Source organism: Ursus americanus, chromosome 18 (assembly GCF_024610735.1).
Source record: "Ursus americanus isolate L20-20 chromosome 18, mUrsAme1.1.p, whole genome shotgun sequence".
NCBI classification, from domain to species: Eukaryota; Metazoa; Chordata; class Mammalia; order Carnivora; family Ursidae; genus Ursus; species Ursus americanus.
This window is the reverse complement of record NC_142144.1, coordinates 50,682,044-50,698,774: the sequence shown is the minus strand read 5'-3', so window position 1 is coordinate 50,698,774 and position 16,731 is coordinate 50,682,044. Positions and strand designations below refer to the sequence as shown.

The 16,731-nt window shown below is 38.4% G+C and overlaps 1 protein-coding gene across 3 annotated transcripts in view; it reads left to right on the top strand.

Annotated features, from left to right (window-relative positions):
- Positions 1 to 16,731, top strand: part of CCDC171 (coiled-coil domain containing 171) — a 293,932-nt gene that overhangs the window by 217,623 nt on the left and 59,578 nt on the right. For all 3 annotated transcript variants that reach the window (XM_087869628.1, XM_045780223.2, XM_045780224.2), the window contains one exon: positions 3,496 to 3,627. In XM_087869628.1, coding sequence (XP_087725754.1) covers positions 3,496 to 3,627 — 132 coding nt within the window. The remainder of the gene's footprint in view (positions 1 to 3,495; positions 3,628 to 16,731) is intronic.

Below are 16,731 nucleotides of genomic sequence, written 5' to 3'. Positions count from 1 at the left end.
CTTTCTGAAAGTATGTAATGGGAAAGGGAGAAAGCAAACTACTTTCCTAAAAATCCAAATTTCAGAGTGTAGTAGTGGAGGTATGTTTTCTTTATTCTTTGTCAAAATATTATGAAGTTGAACAGTTGTATAGAATGTTATGAAAATGTATGCAATTTAGCAAATGAGATTTATATTGTGAAGTTGTATGAAAAATTCATTATATGTTAAGTATGAACTGTTACCCCTTTTAAAGTGGAAAAACATTATTATATATATTTTATCACTCACAACTCTAAATAAATCACAGTGAAAAGGGTATAGAATCTTAATTAAAGGATGAATGATGATGTGCTGTAACGGAATTAAAGACTGACTTTTGAAATTATAATTTCAAATTAATTTGAAATTTGAAATGATCATTTAATGTACAGACAGGTGACAGTGATTGTATTAATCTTAATTCACACTAAAATCTGTGTTTTAAGAGGTGAACCTACTTCTCTTGTTATGGAAAAAAGTGATTTTACTATTCTAATATTGTTACTTCAGAACTCTTTTGACAGTAAAGAAATGTGTTTTAGATTCTCGTGTTTGAAAGGAATCATTTTATATCCCAAAGAAATCTCACTTATCTCTTTTCTGATTTTGGTTACTTTGTTCTCAGGCCGACTGTTCTATGTTTTTCATGAACAAATTTAATGCAATCCAGGGAGAATATTTTTTCTTACTGTTCTGGGTTGAATCTCTTTCCCGTTTATCCTTGTTCACACCCTGAAAATCAGGCCTTCTTTCCGCGCCCTTCTGAACAGTCTCGTCTTTCACCCTTCATGTTTTCCTTGTCACCTTCCCTTCCTGCTTCTTTGCTGCATGGTTGTAATTTTACTTGTCCTGTGTCACCGTTTTGTCTTCTCTCAACGTGCTGCTTTCATTCCCTGAAGATAAAAGAATTCCTAGACTATCCTTTTTTGAGAGTAAGAAAAAACTTTTCCGAGAAATATTTGGGGAACATTTTCGATGCCTTCTCTCAAAGTTCTGGCTTAATTTAAAAGTGGAATCAACCCTTAAAATGTAGTAGAAATATTTGTCAGATTCTATCTGTTATGTAGCACATCTCTTGATGGCACTGTCCACAGTTGGCACATCATTTATAATTAAATGAAAGTATTAACACATGCATATTCAAATAATGTTGTAATTATGATGCCCATTATTCGGTTTAGCAAAATTACTGCATTTTGAGGTTTCCCCCCCAATATAAAGAATGATTTAATTTGGCAAATTAAATAATGTTGTAGTGCGCATGTTAATTTGATAAGTCACAAGTTTACAAATGCCCCAGCTTAATATCGTTCAGTGAGTTTATTTAGAGACTATAAAATGTGGCTTACTGTTCCTGTATGTCAAGCTTCACAGCTGAAGTCTGGTGCCTGATAATCAACGGGTTCAAGGACCTCCAGGGCCGGCACTGTGTTGTGGATTATACCTACATTGCTTATCGTCCTCCCTCCCCCTTTGCCCGTATTAGCAATCTGCTTTTGTACTTTGACTTCCAGGATTTCCCTAGTGAATTTTGTCACAGAAAAAAGAGAATCATCAATATCGCAGTTAAACTTGACTTTCAAAGCTAATAGTATCTCATTTGGGGGCTCAAATTTAATAAATTTTCTTTGATTCTGGGTGAGTTTTTAAACATCAAACAATGAATTGGCCAGGGTGCAGTAAAATATTTAGATCTATTGACTATGGTTCAGAAGGGTAGAAGGCGAAACACTAGTGGTTTGATGTTGATAAATTCTCAGTACCTTAATCCACATTAATGTTTTCTTTTATCTGAGTGTGCATTGGTGACCGAAACGAGCAGCAGAAGGTATCCATACGTATAAAATATAAAACCTAAAGCAAATATATTTGTAAAATAGGATTTATTTTGTTATGTTAAGTAAGTTAAAAGCATTCTCATCCCGACTGAAGACTCCGGAGAAGGTTTGTTAGAGATGAATATACAGTTTTGAATTGGGACCCAGTGTGCATACAGCACTCACACCATTATAAAAATTGCATTACAGCGTATGTTTTATAGCATACACTTTGACGTTCACTTATTGACAGAAATTCTTGTGCTCAACTTGGGAGTATAAAGATTTTTAGAACCGCATATTAGCATCAACAATTAAAGATGGCGTCAGATGTTTGTGTGTGTTTGCTGGTTTAAGGAAACCCGACGCAGTGTGATAGTTCATTCATAAAATAAGAGATAATTCAAACAGGTTTTAGAAGCTTCCCAAGTAGAATAGAAGAGCGAGGGAGAGGCATTCTATCATATATTGTTGCCAAGTTACACTTAAAGTTGCTCTGGGAAAAGTAAGGATATAGACACATATATTTGAGCAATTAGTGTTATTTTTTATAGTTCTCCCATTCTTGACCTTTGCTATCTCATCAAAAACACTTCTGATCCTGTGGCTTTAAGCTAGTTGCATAATATTTATCCAATATATGGTAGCAAAGAGATACATTTTTAAAACCAAGTCAGGCATAAGGAAAGTTAGAAAATATGCCTACGTATGAAATCTGCTATCGTTAAACTATATAATTAAAAACGAAAGCTCACTGATCTTACGGAAAACTAAACTGTGAAAATTTTAAAGCTCTTGCTAAGTTCGGAAATTAAAAAAAATGAAAACAGACCTGTTTCTGCGCATTTTCTTTTATCTAGCTATAGTATATGGGGAGTAGTTTCTCATTTGTCCAGAAGGTGGCAGTGTAATATCAACTGCCTGTGATACCTATACTGGCTAGAGAATTCGTATTTCTCCAGTATCTGTGATATGTTTGTATTGTTACCTTTCCGAATACTTAAAATATAGTACAAATACCACTGATTTTATTCGTTATCTTATTTAGGAGTTGCGTGACTGAGTTGGTTTATATGTATTTAATCGTTAAGACTCAAGTTTAGTAAGAAGGAAATGGGCAAATAAACCTCTGACTGGTATATTTTTAAGTCTCCTTGTGTGTTGAGTATATTTGTTTTTATTCCAGGGTACATATTATTGAAGTTTTCTTTTCAAACACTAACACCTAATAACTATCTTGTCTAATATATATCAGTTCATATCAGTAAAATGAAACATGTTATTAAGACAGTGATAATAATTAGGAGATTGCTGTTTGTTTTCGATTTTGTGGATATTTTTTTCCTTCTTTCTTTTTTTCTTTTGAGGGTGGAACAGTGAAAAAATAATTCAAAACCTCTTGATCAGAAGAGCTCCAGTGACTCTTCTTCCCTCCCTCATTTCAAGCAGGAGGATGCTTTTTCTTCTTAACATTCTCCCCCAGCACTCTGAATTAGAGATTTATTTGCAACGAAAAATCAATTAGTCCTAAATTTATTCATGGATTTCAGGTCCAGCGATCAATGCAAGTCCACTCAGTGGGCTCAAGGGGACCCAGTTCATCCCAGTTAATGTGTCTGAAGGGGAATTACCATTGATGCTGTTTTTTTCCCTTTAGGTCAGAGATCAGATCTCGCTGTCACGGACTGCGGCAAGTAGGAATGACTTCACCCTGCAGCTACCCAAACTGCACCTGGAGACCTTTGCAATGGAGGGGCTCAAGGGCGGGCCAGAGGTGGTAGCGTGCCAGGTTAGAGTCTAAATAACATTGTTTGCTCCTGAGACGTGTAGAAAAATAAATTGCACTAACTGGAGAGAATGAAAGCCTCCAAGTATTGTGAATAACTTAAAGGAGATGCAAATAATTTCTCTTAATTTTTCTTCTGCCTTGGAACACTGTTTCACAAATAATTGTTTTGTTTTTCCTCACAGCCTCAAAATAGCCTATTGAATAATCCAGAAAAGTTATTTTTTTTTACCAAGGAAAAATACGTGTTTTATAGCTAAGTACAGTATGTAAAGAGCATGCTTTCCTGTCAGCAGAGGACAATAAGACACTAGGCTGTTATCTCTTTAAGGTCATCTCAATTTTTAGCTCTTATTGTTTTAAAATAAATCACTTTCGATAAAATTATCAGGAGAGATATTTGAAAATTTTCAATGTGAATTCCAGAGTAGAGCCAACATTTCTTGTGTGGCAATGTAATTTAAGCAACCGTGGAACCAAACTGTACTTTGCTTTGAAGAACATTTATTTACCCTTAATTTTTAGTTTTAACGAACAACGCAACATGTGCAAACTGGGTTATTTCATTTATAAAACTCAAAACACCAAATTGTGAAACCCCAAGTAACTTTAAAATAAACTTAATAAAGAAAATCTTTTCAAAGATATACTCATTTTCAGGTGCTGCAGATTCTTTCTAATCGAGGCTCCTACTGGGTTATTGTGAGCATTTTTTCCCCTTAGGGTTAGGACAGTTTTTTAATTGGACAAAACAAAATTCGATATGTGCTTTTATTCACCTTTTAATGCCCAATGCCTTTATTAGAGAAGCCTGTCAACATTACGTAAACTGTAGGGAGCTTGATATTTCAAAAGAGCTCGTTCCTCAATAGCAGTCCAGATTTTTCAGTATATCTAAAAGAGAAACGTCTCCTAAAACTCAGTTTCCGTTTCACATCTTGAGGTTTAAAATAAACTTTATCATTCTTTAGTTTATGACCCCGTGAAATTTTAATTTTGTACAAAATTAATGTCAGTCCAAGTAGGGCTCCGTTATTTTTTTTCTATTTGCTCCATACCCTAATTTAATTTGTTATTAGTACCCAAATTAATGCTCTACATAGAAAGAATACTCATTTCTCTCATTAGATTGTCCACCAATATATTTAAAATACACATGTGATTTAAAACTAAGCATAAAATATTTTTATTTTCAGTTATAGGCTAAAATATTTTTATTTTCAGTTATAGGCTGGAATATTGTACTGTTATTTAGTACAAGATTAAGATGTACATTTTGAATTTGATTACCATTATTTGTGAATTCATTGTAACCACAAATACAATGTGATTTGAGACTTTTCTAGTGGCTGTAAAAGAATCCTTTACTTGGCTATCCTGATTCAGAATCTCAGAGGGCTTAGTACTTGTCGTAATTCACAAATAAAGGCTTCCCCCAAACTGTAGGTTTGGGTGATTTAGAAAGAGACGGAGCCTCAGAATGCCATATTTTGGGGGTAGAGCATGAACTCTCTATGGTTCTGACATCAGTGAATAGCAAGAAGGAAATGTAGAGACCCCTATTTCAAACTGCTGGCTTTTCCAGGTTCTAATACAAATATTTCTGCACGTCGCCAACGCCTAAACACTCGAGCACACTTTGCATTGACATGTTGTGAGTTAGTCAGAGATACTGTAGTTCAGTATCCCACGCAGAGAAGAACACGTGATTTGGACCGTATTAGTGTTTTTTCCACGGATACACAGGCACAGACAGACACACAGACACACACACACAGAATTGGTGATATGCTTTGGAGTACCTTGAGAAGAAAGGCTCTGTTGTATCGAGGACTTTATTTTTAATATGAATACCATTTTGGTGAGCATTTACTATGGACGAGGTATCATGCTTAGTTCTTTAAATACATCATGTTGTTCAGTTTTCACAATGGACCTGTCAAATATGGCGTTCCATGTCAAATGATGGATGGCATCGTTTCCATTTTCTAACTGAAAAACAGCGACTATAGCAGGTGACTCTCCTCAGATCAACGGCAAGTAAGTGGCAGGGCCCAGAGCCTGAATTCAAGTGTCGGTGTGTTTGACTGCAAATCTGGAGCGGGTAAAATCTGGTACGAGAAGAAAATCTAGACACCGTGGTAAATGGGAAGCGTGCAGCCTTTGAAATGTATGGTGGGATTTTCCTTCCGTCTACGAAACGTACATTATGCCTCTGTGTAAGATGTAGGTCATAGTTGACGCTGTATTGTGGACAAATTCACAGATAAAAAATTTTGTTTCTGTTGGACAGGCTAATATTATGGAATGTTTCTTTTCACCTTTCTGCAGTCTATAAATATGTATATTTATGCTCAGTGGGACTACATATTTAGGAATTCAGTATTTGTTTCTCTTTGTAGTCTGTGCTGATAAGTGGACTGTTTAGAGAGCTCACGTCCTCTGATTATGTCGAGAATAGGATCACTGTGCGGGACGTAGTGCTGGATGACCGTTAGGCCAACCCGCGCCACCATCATTTGGCGCTGTGGGCACTGTCACTGTCTGTCTTTTCCAGCATGGGAAGCTTTGTTACAGGTGTGACCCTGGGAGGAAGGAACAACAGTGAGCCTGAGTGAAGAACGATGAAATTACCCTTTCTCTCTGGATCCAGAAGAGCATGTGACCGATGTGCTCCTATGGGAGAAAATTCAGTTCAGAACCATCTAGTCTCTGAGCTCTGCTAGCTCTTAGCCTCAGTCCTTTCAAAAAAGTGTAGTCCTACCAATTTCTCAGGCTTGTAGTAGGACTGAATGAGGCAATACGTGTAAAGTGGAGAACACAGTGCCTAGCACGGAGAGAGCAAGGCCTTGTCTGGGGCTGTTATGATTGCAGCCATTATGGGACCCTTGTCGGGATGAAGCTTGAAGCAAAAGCATGTTTTCAGCACTTTTAAGGGTGTGTGTGTGCACGTTCATGTGTGTGTGTGGTTTTTTTTGAAGAACGGTTATTTAGGATCTTTTTTTCTGTATCTTGCCATTTGGTTCTTTTACTCTTCCTTGTTTCTAATTTCTTCCAAAGCTTTAAATAATTTTGATTAAGATCCATATTAACTCCCTATTTACTTTTCCATGTTACTTGATGTTCCAGTGAGGCCGCGTCGCCAATGAAACCTTTGTCTAAGCTCCTATGGCAGGGGCAGAACTATTATTACCTGTCCTTTTATCTCCCAAATAACAGCATATCAGTCTACTGGAAAAAATTAAAACACCTAGATTAGACAAGATAGCTTTAGCTGAAAAGTCCAGTACATTGTGAATGCAGAGGACTTTGTCATAAAAAATATTCTGCACGTATTTCATAAAGAGAGTACCTGTTACTCATTATTTTATACTTTGAATTGTTTTTCCCCCAATAATGAGGATATGCAATACATTTAATATCTGGCAGTTATTAGCAGGCATGTGATAAATGTTTGTGTCTCTACCCTCATTCAATAATAAACAACAAAGAACAATATCTAGAGTTAACTTTTTTTTTAAAGATTTTATTTATTTGACAGAGATAGAGACAGCCAGCGAAAGAGGGAACACAAGCAGGGGGAGTGGGAGAGGAAGAAGCAGGCTCCCAGCAGAGGAGCCTGATGTGGGGCTCCATCCCAGGGCTCCGGGATCACGCCCTGAGCCGAAGGCAGACGCTCAATGACTGCACCACCCAGGCGCTCCTAGAGTTAACATTTGCTGAGTACTTTTTCTGTACCAGTTACTTCGCTAAGCACTTTACATTTACTATCTCAGTTCATCCCTACAACAGCCATATGAATAGGTGCTCTGATTTTATCTATTTTATAAAGGAAGGAGCTAAAGTTTATTGAGATGCAGTAAATTGCTAAAGGTTACATATCCAGTGAATAGGGTCCATTCATGCTTTTAATCTTGCTTGTCTTTTGTAAACCATGTCTGTGTGTGTGTGTGTGTGTGTGAGCGTGTGTGCACGTGTGTGCTTTAGGATGGCCAAGAGGGCAAAGAATAAAGGTTGGGTGTGTCTGTAGAATACAATTTCATTTGTGAGGAAATAGCGGAGAGAAGAGAAATCCAAAAGAAGCTAACTGGGAAAGTTACTTAGAGTGTGTATTTCGGCCTCTTTGTCTGTGAAATGGAGATCACAGAAGTCTCTGACTCACCATGTTCGTGTGATGATTCAGTGGGTTAACACACCGGAAGTGCTCAGAACGATAGGTCCGTTGTAAACACTCGCTGTCTGTTAGCTGTCCAAGGACGGGAACCCTTCACTGTTTTGTTCACGGCTGCATTATTCTTAAGGATAAGTAAGTGGAGTGGCTGCGTCTAAGGTTAGGCACATTCTAAGTCTTTGAAACACATTCCGCAGTTGTCCCTGGAAAAGACTTGCAGTTTACTCGAAATGACTTCTCTTAGCACTTTAGTTTCCTTCTTAAAGTATGGGTCTTTATTTTCTGTTACTAAAGGGACATGTTTTCTTCTAATAATTTAGATCTTCCCTGATTTTCAGATGTCCATTCTTAGCCGGTTCTTAATTTACAGAGTTGCCAGGGTTCGGTTTAAGAGTCTCCATGGGGAGGTAAAGGGAATATATTGTGTGACTGCTGTTTGTTTCACAGATACTGTTCTTCATTTGTTTCTGGGTGCACAATGCTGCTTTGAATGTTTGCGATTATTAGAAATCTGACCTTTTTGGTAAGTGGGATCATTTTAGTAATAAGATATCAAAAAGATTTGGAGGTTATCTAAAGTTGTTATCTATGAGAGTTTGTGCAACTCTCTTTAAATTCTAAAATCAAAATATCTTTTAAATTAAAAAACATAAAATGATTTTAGACTTAGGCTGTGGGATCAAATAGAATACTGAAATGCTACCTTCTTCAAAGATTAGAAGGTACTGTCCAGAGAAGAGAAGAACTGTTTTTTAGGGAAAGACAATTAACTGGAAAAATCCTATAGTTCATCTGAGAATACATGCATTTTGATGAAAAGTGCCATCCTTTGTCTCACCCATCTGCTTGAGGGCTGTAGTTTATAATTCCACAGAATATAAATTGTGCCAACAAAGCCTCTAAATGACCTAGGTTTGAGGCCTAACTTGAAGATGAATATAAGAATTAGTGTGTTAGCTTTCTCTGTTGATACCAGGAAGAGTAAATGGCATTTTCTGAGGTAGTTGTAAGAAAATCGAGTTGTCAGAAAAACATTTTTGTTATTTGCTACATAAAAGTTTAGAATTCTACCAGTGCCTGGATGGCTCAGTTAGTTAAGTGTCCAGTTCTTCATTTTAGCTCAGGTCATGATCTCAGGGTCGTGAGATCGAGCCCTGCGTCAGGCTCTGGGCATGGAGCCTGCGTAAGACTGTCCCTCTCTCTCTCTCTCCAAAAAAAAAAAAAATTTTTTTTTTTAGAATTCTACTCTGAAGATTTAATAATACCAGCAGACATGAAATGTCTTCAAAATCTCCTGGTAATAGAACTGTAAGCAATGCTAAATCAGACAAAATAGAATGTTAAGATGTTAATGTGTACAGAGGACTAATTTTTTAAGGTTGTGTTGCAAATTGGGATAACAATTTTTAAATAATTAAGCAATTGCATTTAAACATGGGTTGTAGTCATTGTGAGTTAGGCCTTGTGGTCCTCGATCTGTATCTTCTAAGATTTTCATTCTTGATGACCAGGAAAACGTAGTGTGTCCCTTATTAGAGCAGTTTGATATCATCCCTTGTCTTCTCACCCTCCCTCTCTCCCTTCTTCCTTGCTTCCCTTATTCTGCCTATTTGATTTGCACTTAGTTTTGGGGGCAGTAAGGGTGGTAGTGGAGGGTAGGGGGGAAAGCATCAATCAGAATTCTAGGGCAGGCCGTTGAGAGTAACAATGGCAAAGTGCTTTTTTTTGGTCCGATATTTTACCAGGCGTTCTAAACTACCGTTCTTTTCTCTGTCCTTATACTTTATTTTTAAAGATTTATTGTAAAAGGCAGTATTTTTATAAAAATATTTATTGTTAAAACACAGTCTTGGGCACTAATAGCTAAGATTTCTTTAAAAAAATCTGTTAAAGCTAGGAGTTATGGGGCGCCTGGGTGGCTCAGTCGGTTAAGTGTCCGACTCTTGATTTCAGCTCAGGTCATGATCTCAGGGTCATGCTGTTGAGCCCCGTGTCAGGCTCTGCATTCAGCGTGGAATCTGCTTGAGGACTCTCTCTCTCTCCCCCCCTCTCTCTGGCCCTCCCTGTGCTCGCTCTCTTAAAAAAAGCTAAGAGTTATAAAAAGTTCTTTTAAAAATATTTAGCAGACGAGATATTTTATATCTTCCATCACGGGTTTATTTCGGGTTGGTGGTAGTCTGAAACCACAGGGGTTTTTCGGTCATTGTTGGGACTTTCATCATTGCCTTTTGAAAATGACAGGATGACATATGAGGACAAGGAAAGGCATCTGTATAAAGCCTCTGCTACACAGAATCTCATATTGAGGAATTCCATAACTCCTTACTCCTTAACTCAGCTGAAAATATTCATGAATTAGTCCTTCTGGGAATGATCTGGTATCAGTGATCTGAACTGCCTGCTATAAGTAGAATCTGATAAGAATTCTTTACAAACTAGGCATGATTCATAAAGTCCTTTTTCCAGTTTTGTGTTTAATCATTTCTTCCTTTGTTTATTCTAAGGAAGGATAATTAGGAAGAAGATAAAATCATAGCATAGTCAGTATCCCAGGAATTTGAAGAGGTTATATGGCTTTACTCGAAAGTAATAGAGCTGGCCATAGGACAGATGAGATCCTTGCCCCATAGATACAAATTGCACAGGTAGCTGGAATTGGCATTATTTTATCCAGTTGTGTTTTTCGCAAAGAATGCATGGTTGTCCTTTCTTGTGAAGGATGAATACTCTGGAAGTGCTCTTGGAATTCTCAGCTAGAATCACTATTTTCTGTGAGCTCTTGGCCCTCAGCTCTTAGGGTGCATCGGCTTCCCGCCTGTACCTCGGAGGTGACGAGACCTGCCCCGGTGCGTCTCGGGGCAATCGTGAAGGTCATATGACGTACGTGAAAAAAGTTTGAAGATTAAACAGCACTAGTAGATATTTTAAAAATTGTTTTCCTTTGAATATTTGGCATATAAACGTTCCTTGATCAGGTGTGCGCTTGCTTAGTTTTCTATTTCCAGTGGCGTGTCCTAAAAACAAGCAAGGCAGTCAGAGTACAGGGAAGTTGGCAACCACGAGTCTGCAATTCTCTGTACGTCCTTGAGTTTGCTGGAAACATCATGTGGATCAGAATGGGAATTACTTTCTTAATAGCATAGTATTTGGAAGAGATAAGCTAATTCTGTTTGCGTGGGGAAGAAGCGAGCAGCATAAATTGGAGAAAGCCTATGTGGAGAGTCAGAATGCCTGGATTCCAGTCCCGACTGCAGGTTCCGCGTCGAGCCCGCGTTTCCTGCGCAGAGGCCGGCAGCGCAGCCTGTGCTGCTCTCACCCACAGGATGGTGGGGAAATCAGACGGGATGATGTGCATGTGAGGGTGCTTTTTACCTCGTAAAATGCTGTGTCAGTGACACCGTATTGGACTGAACTGCAAACAGGCCTGGGGGCAGGACAAGGGACTTTAGTACATCAAGGAATGGTTTAGGGTTTCAGCTCTTGGAGGTTTTTGACTGATGATTTGTTCGATGCAACTTTCACTTTAGTAGCCGAACAGAATGTTCACAATTTTAGCGTTCCCTCACATTTTGGTATAGGCCATGGTGAGCACTTTTTTTTTTTTTTAAAGATTTTATTTATTTATTTGACGGATAGAGAGACAGCCAGCGAGAGAGCGAACACAAGCAGGGGAGTGGGAGAGGAAGAAGCAGGCTCCCAGCAGAGGAGCCTGATGTGGGGCTCGATCCCGGACGCCCGGATCACGCCCTGAGCCGAAGGCAGATGCTTAACCGCTGTGCCACCCAGGCGCCCCATGGTGAACACTTTGAATATACTTCTAGTTGAATAATTATTACACAAAGTAATTAAGGAATTACTAGTGTTTTCATATTTTCTTTGAACTCTGTGGCCTTTATTTACACCATTTATTTTTTTAATTAAAGAGGGACTTCAAATTCCATCTCTGAAATGGTGATATTTGCCTGTGTGTGAAATGTTTCAGACACATTTAATAAAAAACAAACAAAAACGCGAAACATGAAAGTACAGAGCATATATATATATGTATATATATTTTTGGTTACAACGTTCAGTTCTAGGTAGCTTAAGGCAGAAAAGCTGCAAAGTGATAGGAACATAATTTCTTTGTCATTAATGTTAAGAGACAAAAACTGAATCCCAAACCTGACCCTTCCTCTATCTTTCTTTTCTCATTTTTGAAGCCTATTTAAATAGAAGTATGACCTTACTAGATAATACCTCTCACTACTTATTATTGAGAGACCGGAGCCTGTGAGCACTTGAACTTTCAAGTGCTGCCACGGACTTGCTCTTCATTTTAGCTACTTGGACAAAAAACAGTGTGTGATGGACTGACTAGGTGAAGACCTGGAAAAGGAAGGGTTATCTACAAATTGAGTGAGTTTATTATGGCTTAGTGATTTGCTGATTGATTTCATTTGCTGTCAGTTAAGGCTCTCTTAATGTCAGTTTTCTTTGCATAATGCCTCGAAATAAAGACTGATGAAGTTCTTCAGATTGATGCCGCTTATATAAACTGACCCTGATTTGCCCTATTTTACATGACAATTTAAGTGACGGCACTTAGAGGAAAATACAGCAATGAATATGCAACTTAAGGATTAAGGGAAATGCAGTGAATCATTCAGTCTAAAACTAGGTACAAAAGTAATTTCTGGTAATAATTCCACAGATGCCTTAACTTTTATTAAACAGACTGTTATTACTTTGAAGTGTGTGTGTGTGTGTGTGTGTGTGTGTAGAGAGAGGGGGAGGGAGTTGAATTGAAAAAGAAATGAAAGTGATCCTAAATCTTTTCAAATTATGTTAAATCTTCCTCTCCCCACTTATTGAAACTTGGAGTTATCAGAATCACAGTGTAAAAAATGTTTTATTTGAGGTTGCATAAATGCTGTAATTTAAGTAACCAATGAAACGTAGGGTGAGTAATTTTGAAGCTTTAAATGCTTTTTGTCAGTTTCAGAACCTTCTAGTAATAGCAGAGGTAGCTTCTCCCCCCTCCCCGACGTGCCCCCCCACCATGGCCACAAGTCTCATCATATGGACTAAAAGGAGGCATAGCTTTCGGGTGGCAGACTAACTTAAGAAGTAACTTAATGAGGAAAACGTGAAATGCTAACATTTTCACTCCTTTTCTGAGTGGGGGCTCCCTAACTCACACGTTCCCCTTTTCTCTGGGGAATATGTGATACCCCTTCAGTGTTGCAGGGCAGTATTTCGTTTAGAGTATATTTTATAGTACGTATTAACTAACATGAACCTGGCTTGGTGTAACTTCATGAGGACTCAAAGGAGGACACAGGGGAGCCTGAGTAGCCCCGTCGATTGAGCATCTGACTCTTGATCTCAGCTCAGGTCTTGATCCCAGGGTCGTGAGTTCAAGTCCCACATTGGGCTCCATGCTGGGCGTGAAGCCTACTTTAAAAAAAATGGAGGACATCGAACACAAGTCTCTGAAATGGGTTCTGCTCATGTGGTGGGGGCTTTGCAAACCAACACTGAAGCCTCAGTAGTATCCGTGACATATTTAAAAGAGACGCGTGTTCTGTGTTTGCAAATAAGGCTTAAAATGGTCCTCAGGCCTTAATCCTTGTTTGAATGTTATCTAGAAGAATGATTTGCCTACAAAATTCAAAGTCTAAAAGGAAGAAACTCCATGTTTTGAATCTTTCTAAAATTGAGAAGGAAATGATGATGAAATTAAAACAGGTACATGTTTAACTTTGTACATGTATTAAGTTATGTCATAGGACAAAATAGGAAAAAATCATCTTTATGAGATATTTAGCACAGTGTTTTATGCAAAGCTGCCAAAAGATAACGGTCATTTTCATTGCTATTATTATTATTATTTTTTTTTTTTTTTGAGAGAGAGAGTGAGCAGGGGGCGGGGGGCGGGTGGGCAGCGGGGAAGGGCAGAGGAAGAGGGAGAGAAAGAATCTTAAGCAGGCTCCATGCCCAGCACAGAGCCCAACACCTTACAACCCTGAGATCACGACCTGAGCTGAAATCAAGAGTCAGATACTTAACCGACTGAGCCACCCAGGCACCCCAATTGTGATTATTATTATCGAGACAGTATGTGTGAGTTGAGGAATGTTATAATTCTTCATCAAGTGAAGAGGAATTCTTTGAAAGTTTTGGGTGTCTCATGTTATTACCACGTTTTAATTACTGCAAATTAAGAGGTTAGATGATTTCTTGTTGGCATTAGGCAGTAGATACAACCATGACTGATAACGAGTACATTCAGGGACTATTACAGATATTTTCTTATTATGTCCTTTTGGTAGTATACCATGGTCTTGGATGTTAAGATCCATGACTAAGAGACAAATGATCACAGTTAAAACCTTAGTGAAAGAATTTGTTGATAAAGAAGTTACCAGTTTACTAATGCCAACATGTATGTCCACTGAGATGGCGTTTAAAACGCTTACTATACGAGATGGTCATATCCACCAAATTTCTCTGATTCTAGATTCATACCAATCTGAATAATTACCTAAACATAAAACTTAAATCTTTAGACTTGCTAAATAACAGTTTAAAAAGAAATTTATATATAAAACTAACAATACAAGCTAGAAAACTTCTGAAAAATTGCTCTGACACGTCAAATTTTATACATATGTGTATACATAGATCACTTTTGTTATCTGTAAAGTATCTGTATCTGTAAAGTATTTCATTATACTGAGCACACCCAAATTTATTTTAAAAATTTTATTTATTTAAATTCAATTTACCAACATATAGTGTATTATACTTTTTAAAAGAGATTATTTATTTATTTTAGAGAGAGGGATCATGCCCCCTTCCCTTGCTCTCTCTCTCAAAAAAAAAAATTGATTTGATTTTGACATCCTGACTTAATTTTTAAAAAAATTTTTATTATGTTATGTTAGTCACCATACAGTACATCATTAGTTTTTGATGTAGTGTTCCATGATTCATTGTTTGCATATAACATCCAGTGCTCCATGCAATACATGCCCTCCTTAATACTCATCACCAGGCTATCCCAGTCCTCCCCCGGTGAACTCTTAGTTTTTTTCCCGGAGTCCATAGTCTCTTGTGGTTCATTCCCCCTTCTGTTTATCCCCCCCATTCTTCCAATTCTCCTACCAATCTCCCTGCTATTTCTTATGTTGTGTAAAAGAGTGAAACCATATGATAATTGTCTTTCTCTGATTAACTTATTTCACTTAGCATAATCTCCTCCAGTCCCATCCATGTTGCTGCAAATGTTGGGTAATAGTACTTTCTGATGGCTGAGTAATATTCCATTGTATATATGGACCACATCTTCTTTATCCATTTGTCTATTGAAGGGCATCTCGGCTCCTTCCACGATTTAGCTATTGTGGACAGAGCTGCTATGAACATTGGGGTGCATATGGCCCTTCTCTTCACTACGTCTCTATCTTTGGGGTAAATACACAGTAGTGCAATTGCTGGGTCATAGGGTAGCTCTATTTTTAACTTTTTGAGGGACCTGCCTTAATTTTTGCATGGTTGTAATAATTAGCAGGTTAGTTAGAAACCATACGTGTGTGTGCGTGTGTGCACGTGTGTGTGTGTGGGCGCGTGCCTGTGTTGATTTCTGGCTCCGCTGGAACTAGCAGAATATTGCATCTGAATTTTACACAATAAATCATTAAATAATTCATTAGAATCCTTTTGCTTGTGATATCTACTTACTCCAGTGAAATCATGACCCCATAAACATAAGTATATATAGCAACAATCGCAAATGATAGAATTTAAAAAAAAATTTTTTTTAACAACATGAGAGTTGTTTGTCATCCTTCAGGCCCACAATTCCAGTCTGAAGCTCTGAGCTCCACAAGTAAACCTAGCGACTTGGAGGCAGAAGCCTGACCTGACCTAATCTTGTGGCGACACGTGAGAAGAACTGACACGAGGCCTTTGTAGTCTCGGTTTCTCCCCGTTAGTGTGATTGATCCAGTGTTTTGCTGGAGAGTGGATTTGATTAGAGGGCGCTGCCCTGGATCCTGTGGAGAGGGCTGCTTCACATATGGTTTCCCATAAGCAGAAACTCCTGAGCTCCCAAACACATCTGGTTCCAAGGCTTCAAATAAGGGATTGTGGGAACCATACCAACATCGTGAAGCGGATTCCACACAAATAATGCGTATCATTGCTACAATGCAAGCTTATTGTTTTTCTTATGAAGAAGCACATTCAGCCTATGGGGTGGCTTTGGGTTTTTTGTTTTGTGTTTTGAGTATGGTTGACACGCAACGTTACATTAGTTTCAGGTGCAGGATTTAGTGTTTTGACAAGCTTACACATGGTGCTATGCTCACCCACAGTGTAGCTACCATCCCTCAGTCTGGAGGGGTATTCTTGAGTGAAATTTAAGTTTAATACCTATTCTCTCTTGTTCTTTGTTTGGGGTCATAGAGGAATGGTGTAGTAGTTCGTGTCTCCTGGAAAACTCAAAGAGCCTTCAATACTTGTGTTATATGCAAATCAGCTATGGCTCTAATGGGCTTTCTCTTGCTCATGTCCAATACCTGTTTGCAAACTAAACATGCATGTCTGTTCCGTGTGAGTAGGAATCCCCTGGGACATCCTCTTTGGGCCCCTCCCACTTTATCCCTGAAAGCACAAGGGATGAAATTCCTTGTCACATAAACTGCTTATCCCTCTGATCTCTTACCATCTGTTCCCACTGGGTAAGGTAATGCAGACTCGTCAAGGGTCTGGTGAGGTCGGCTCTCCTGGTATCCAGACAATTGCTCCAGGTAAAGAGGGCAAGGTCACCTGGGAGTCCAGGGACCTGGCTGTTTATAGCCCCGGTTTCTGGTAATCTACAGGAGGCTCAGGAACCAGAATGCCCTTCGTTTCAGTTTTCCACTTATGCAAGAGGAGAAATAGAAATATCA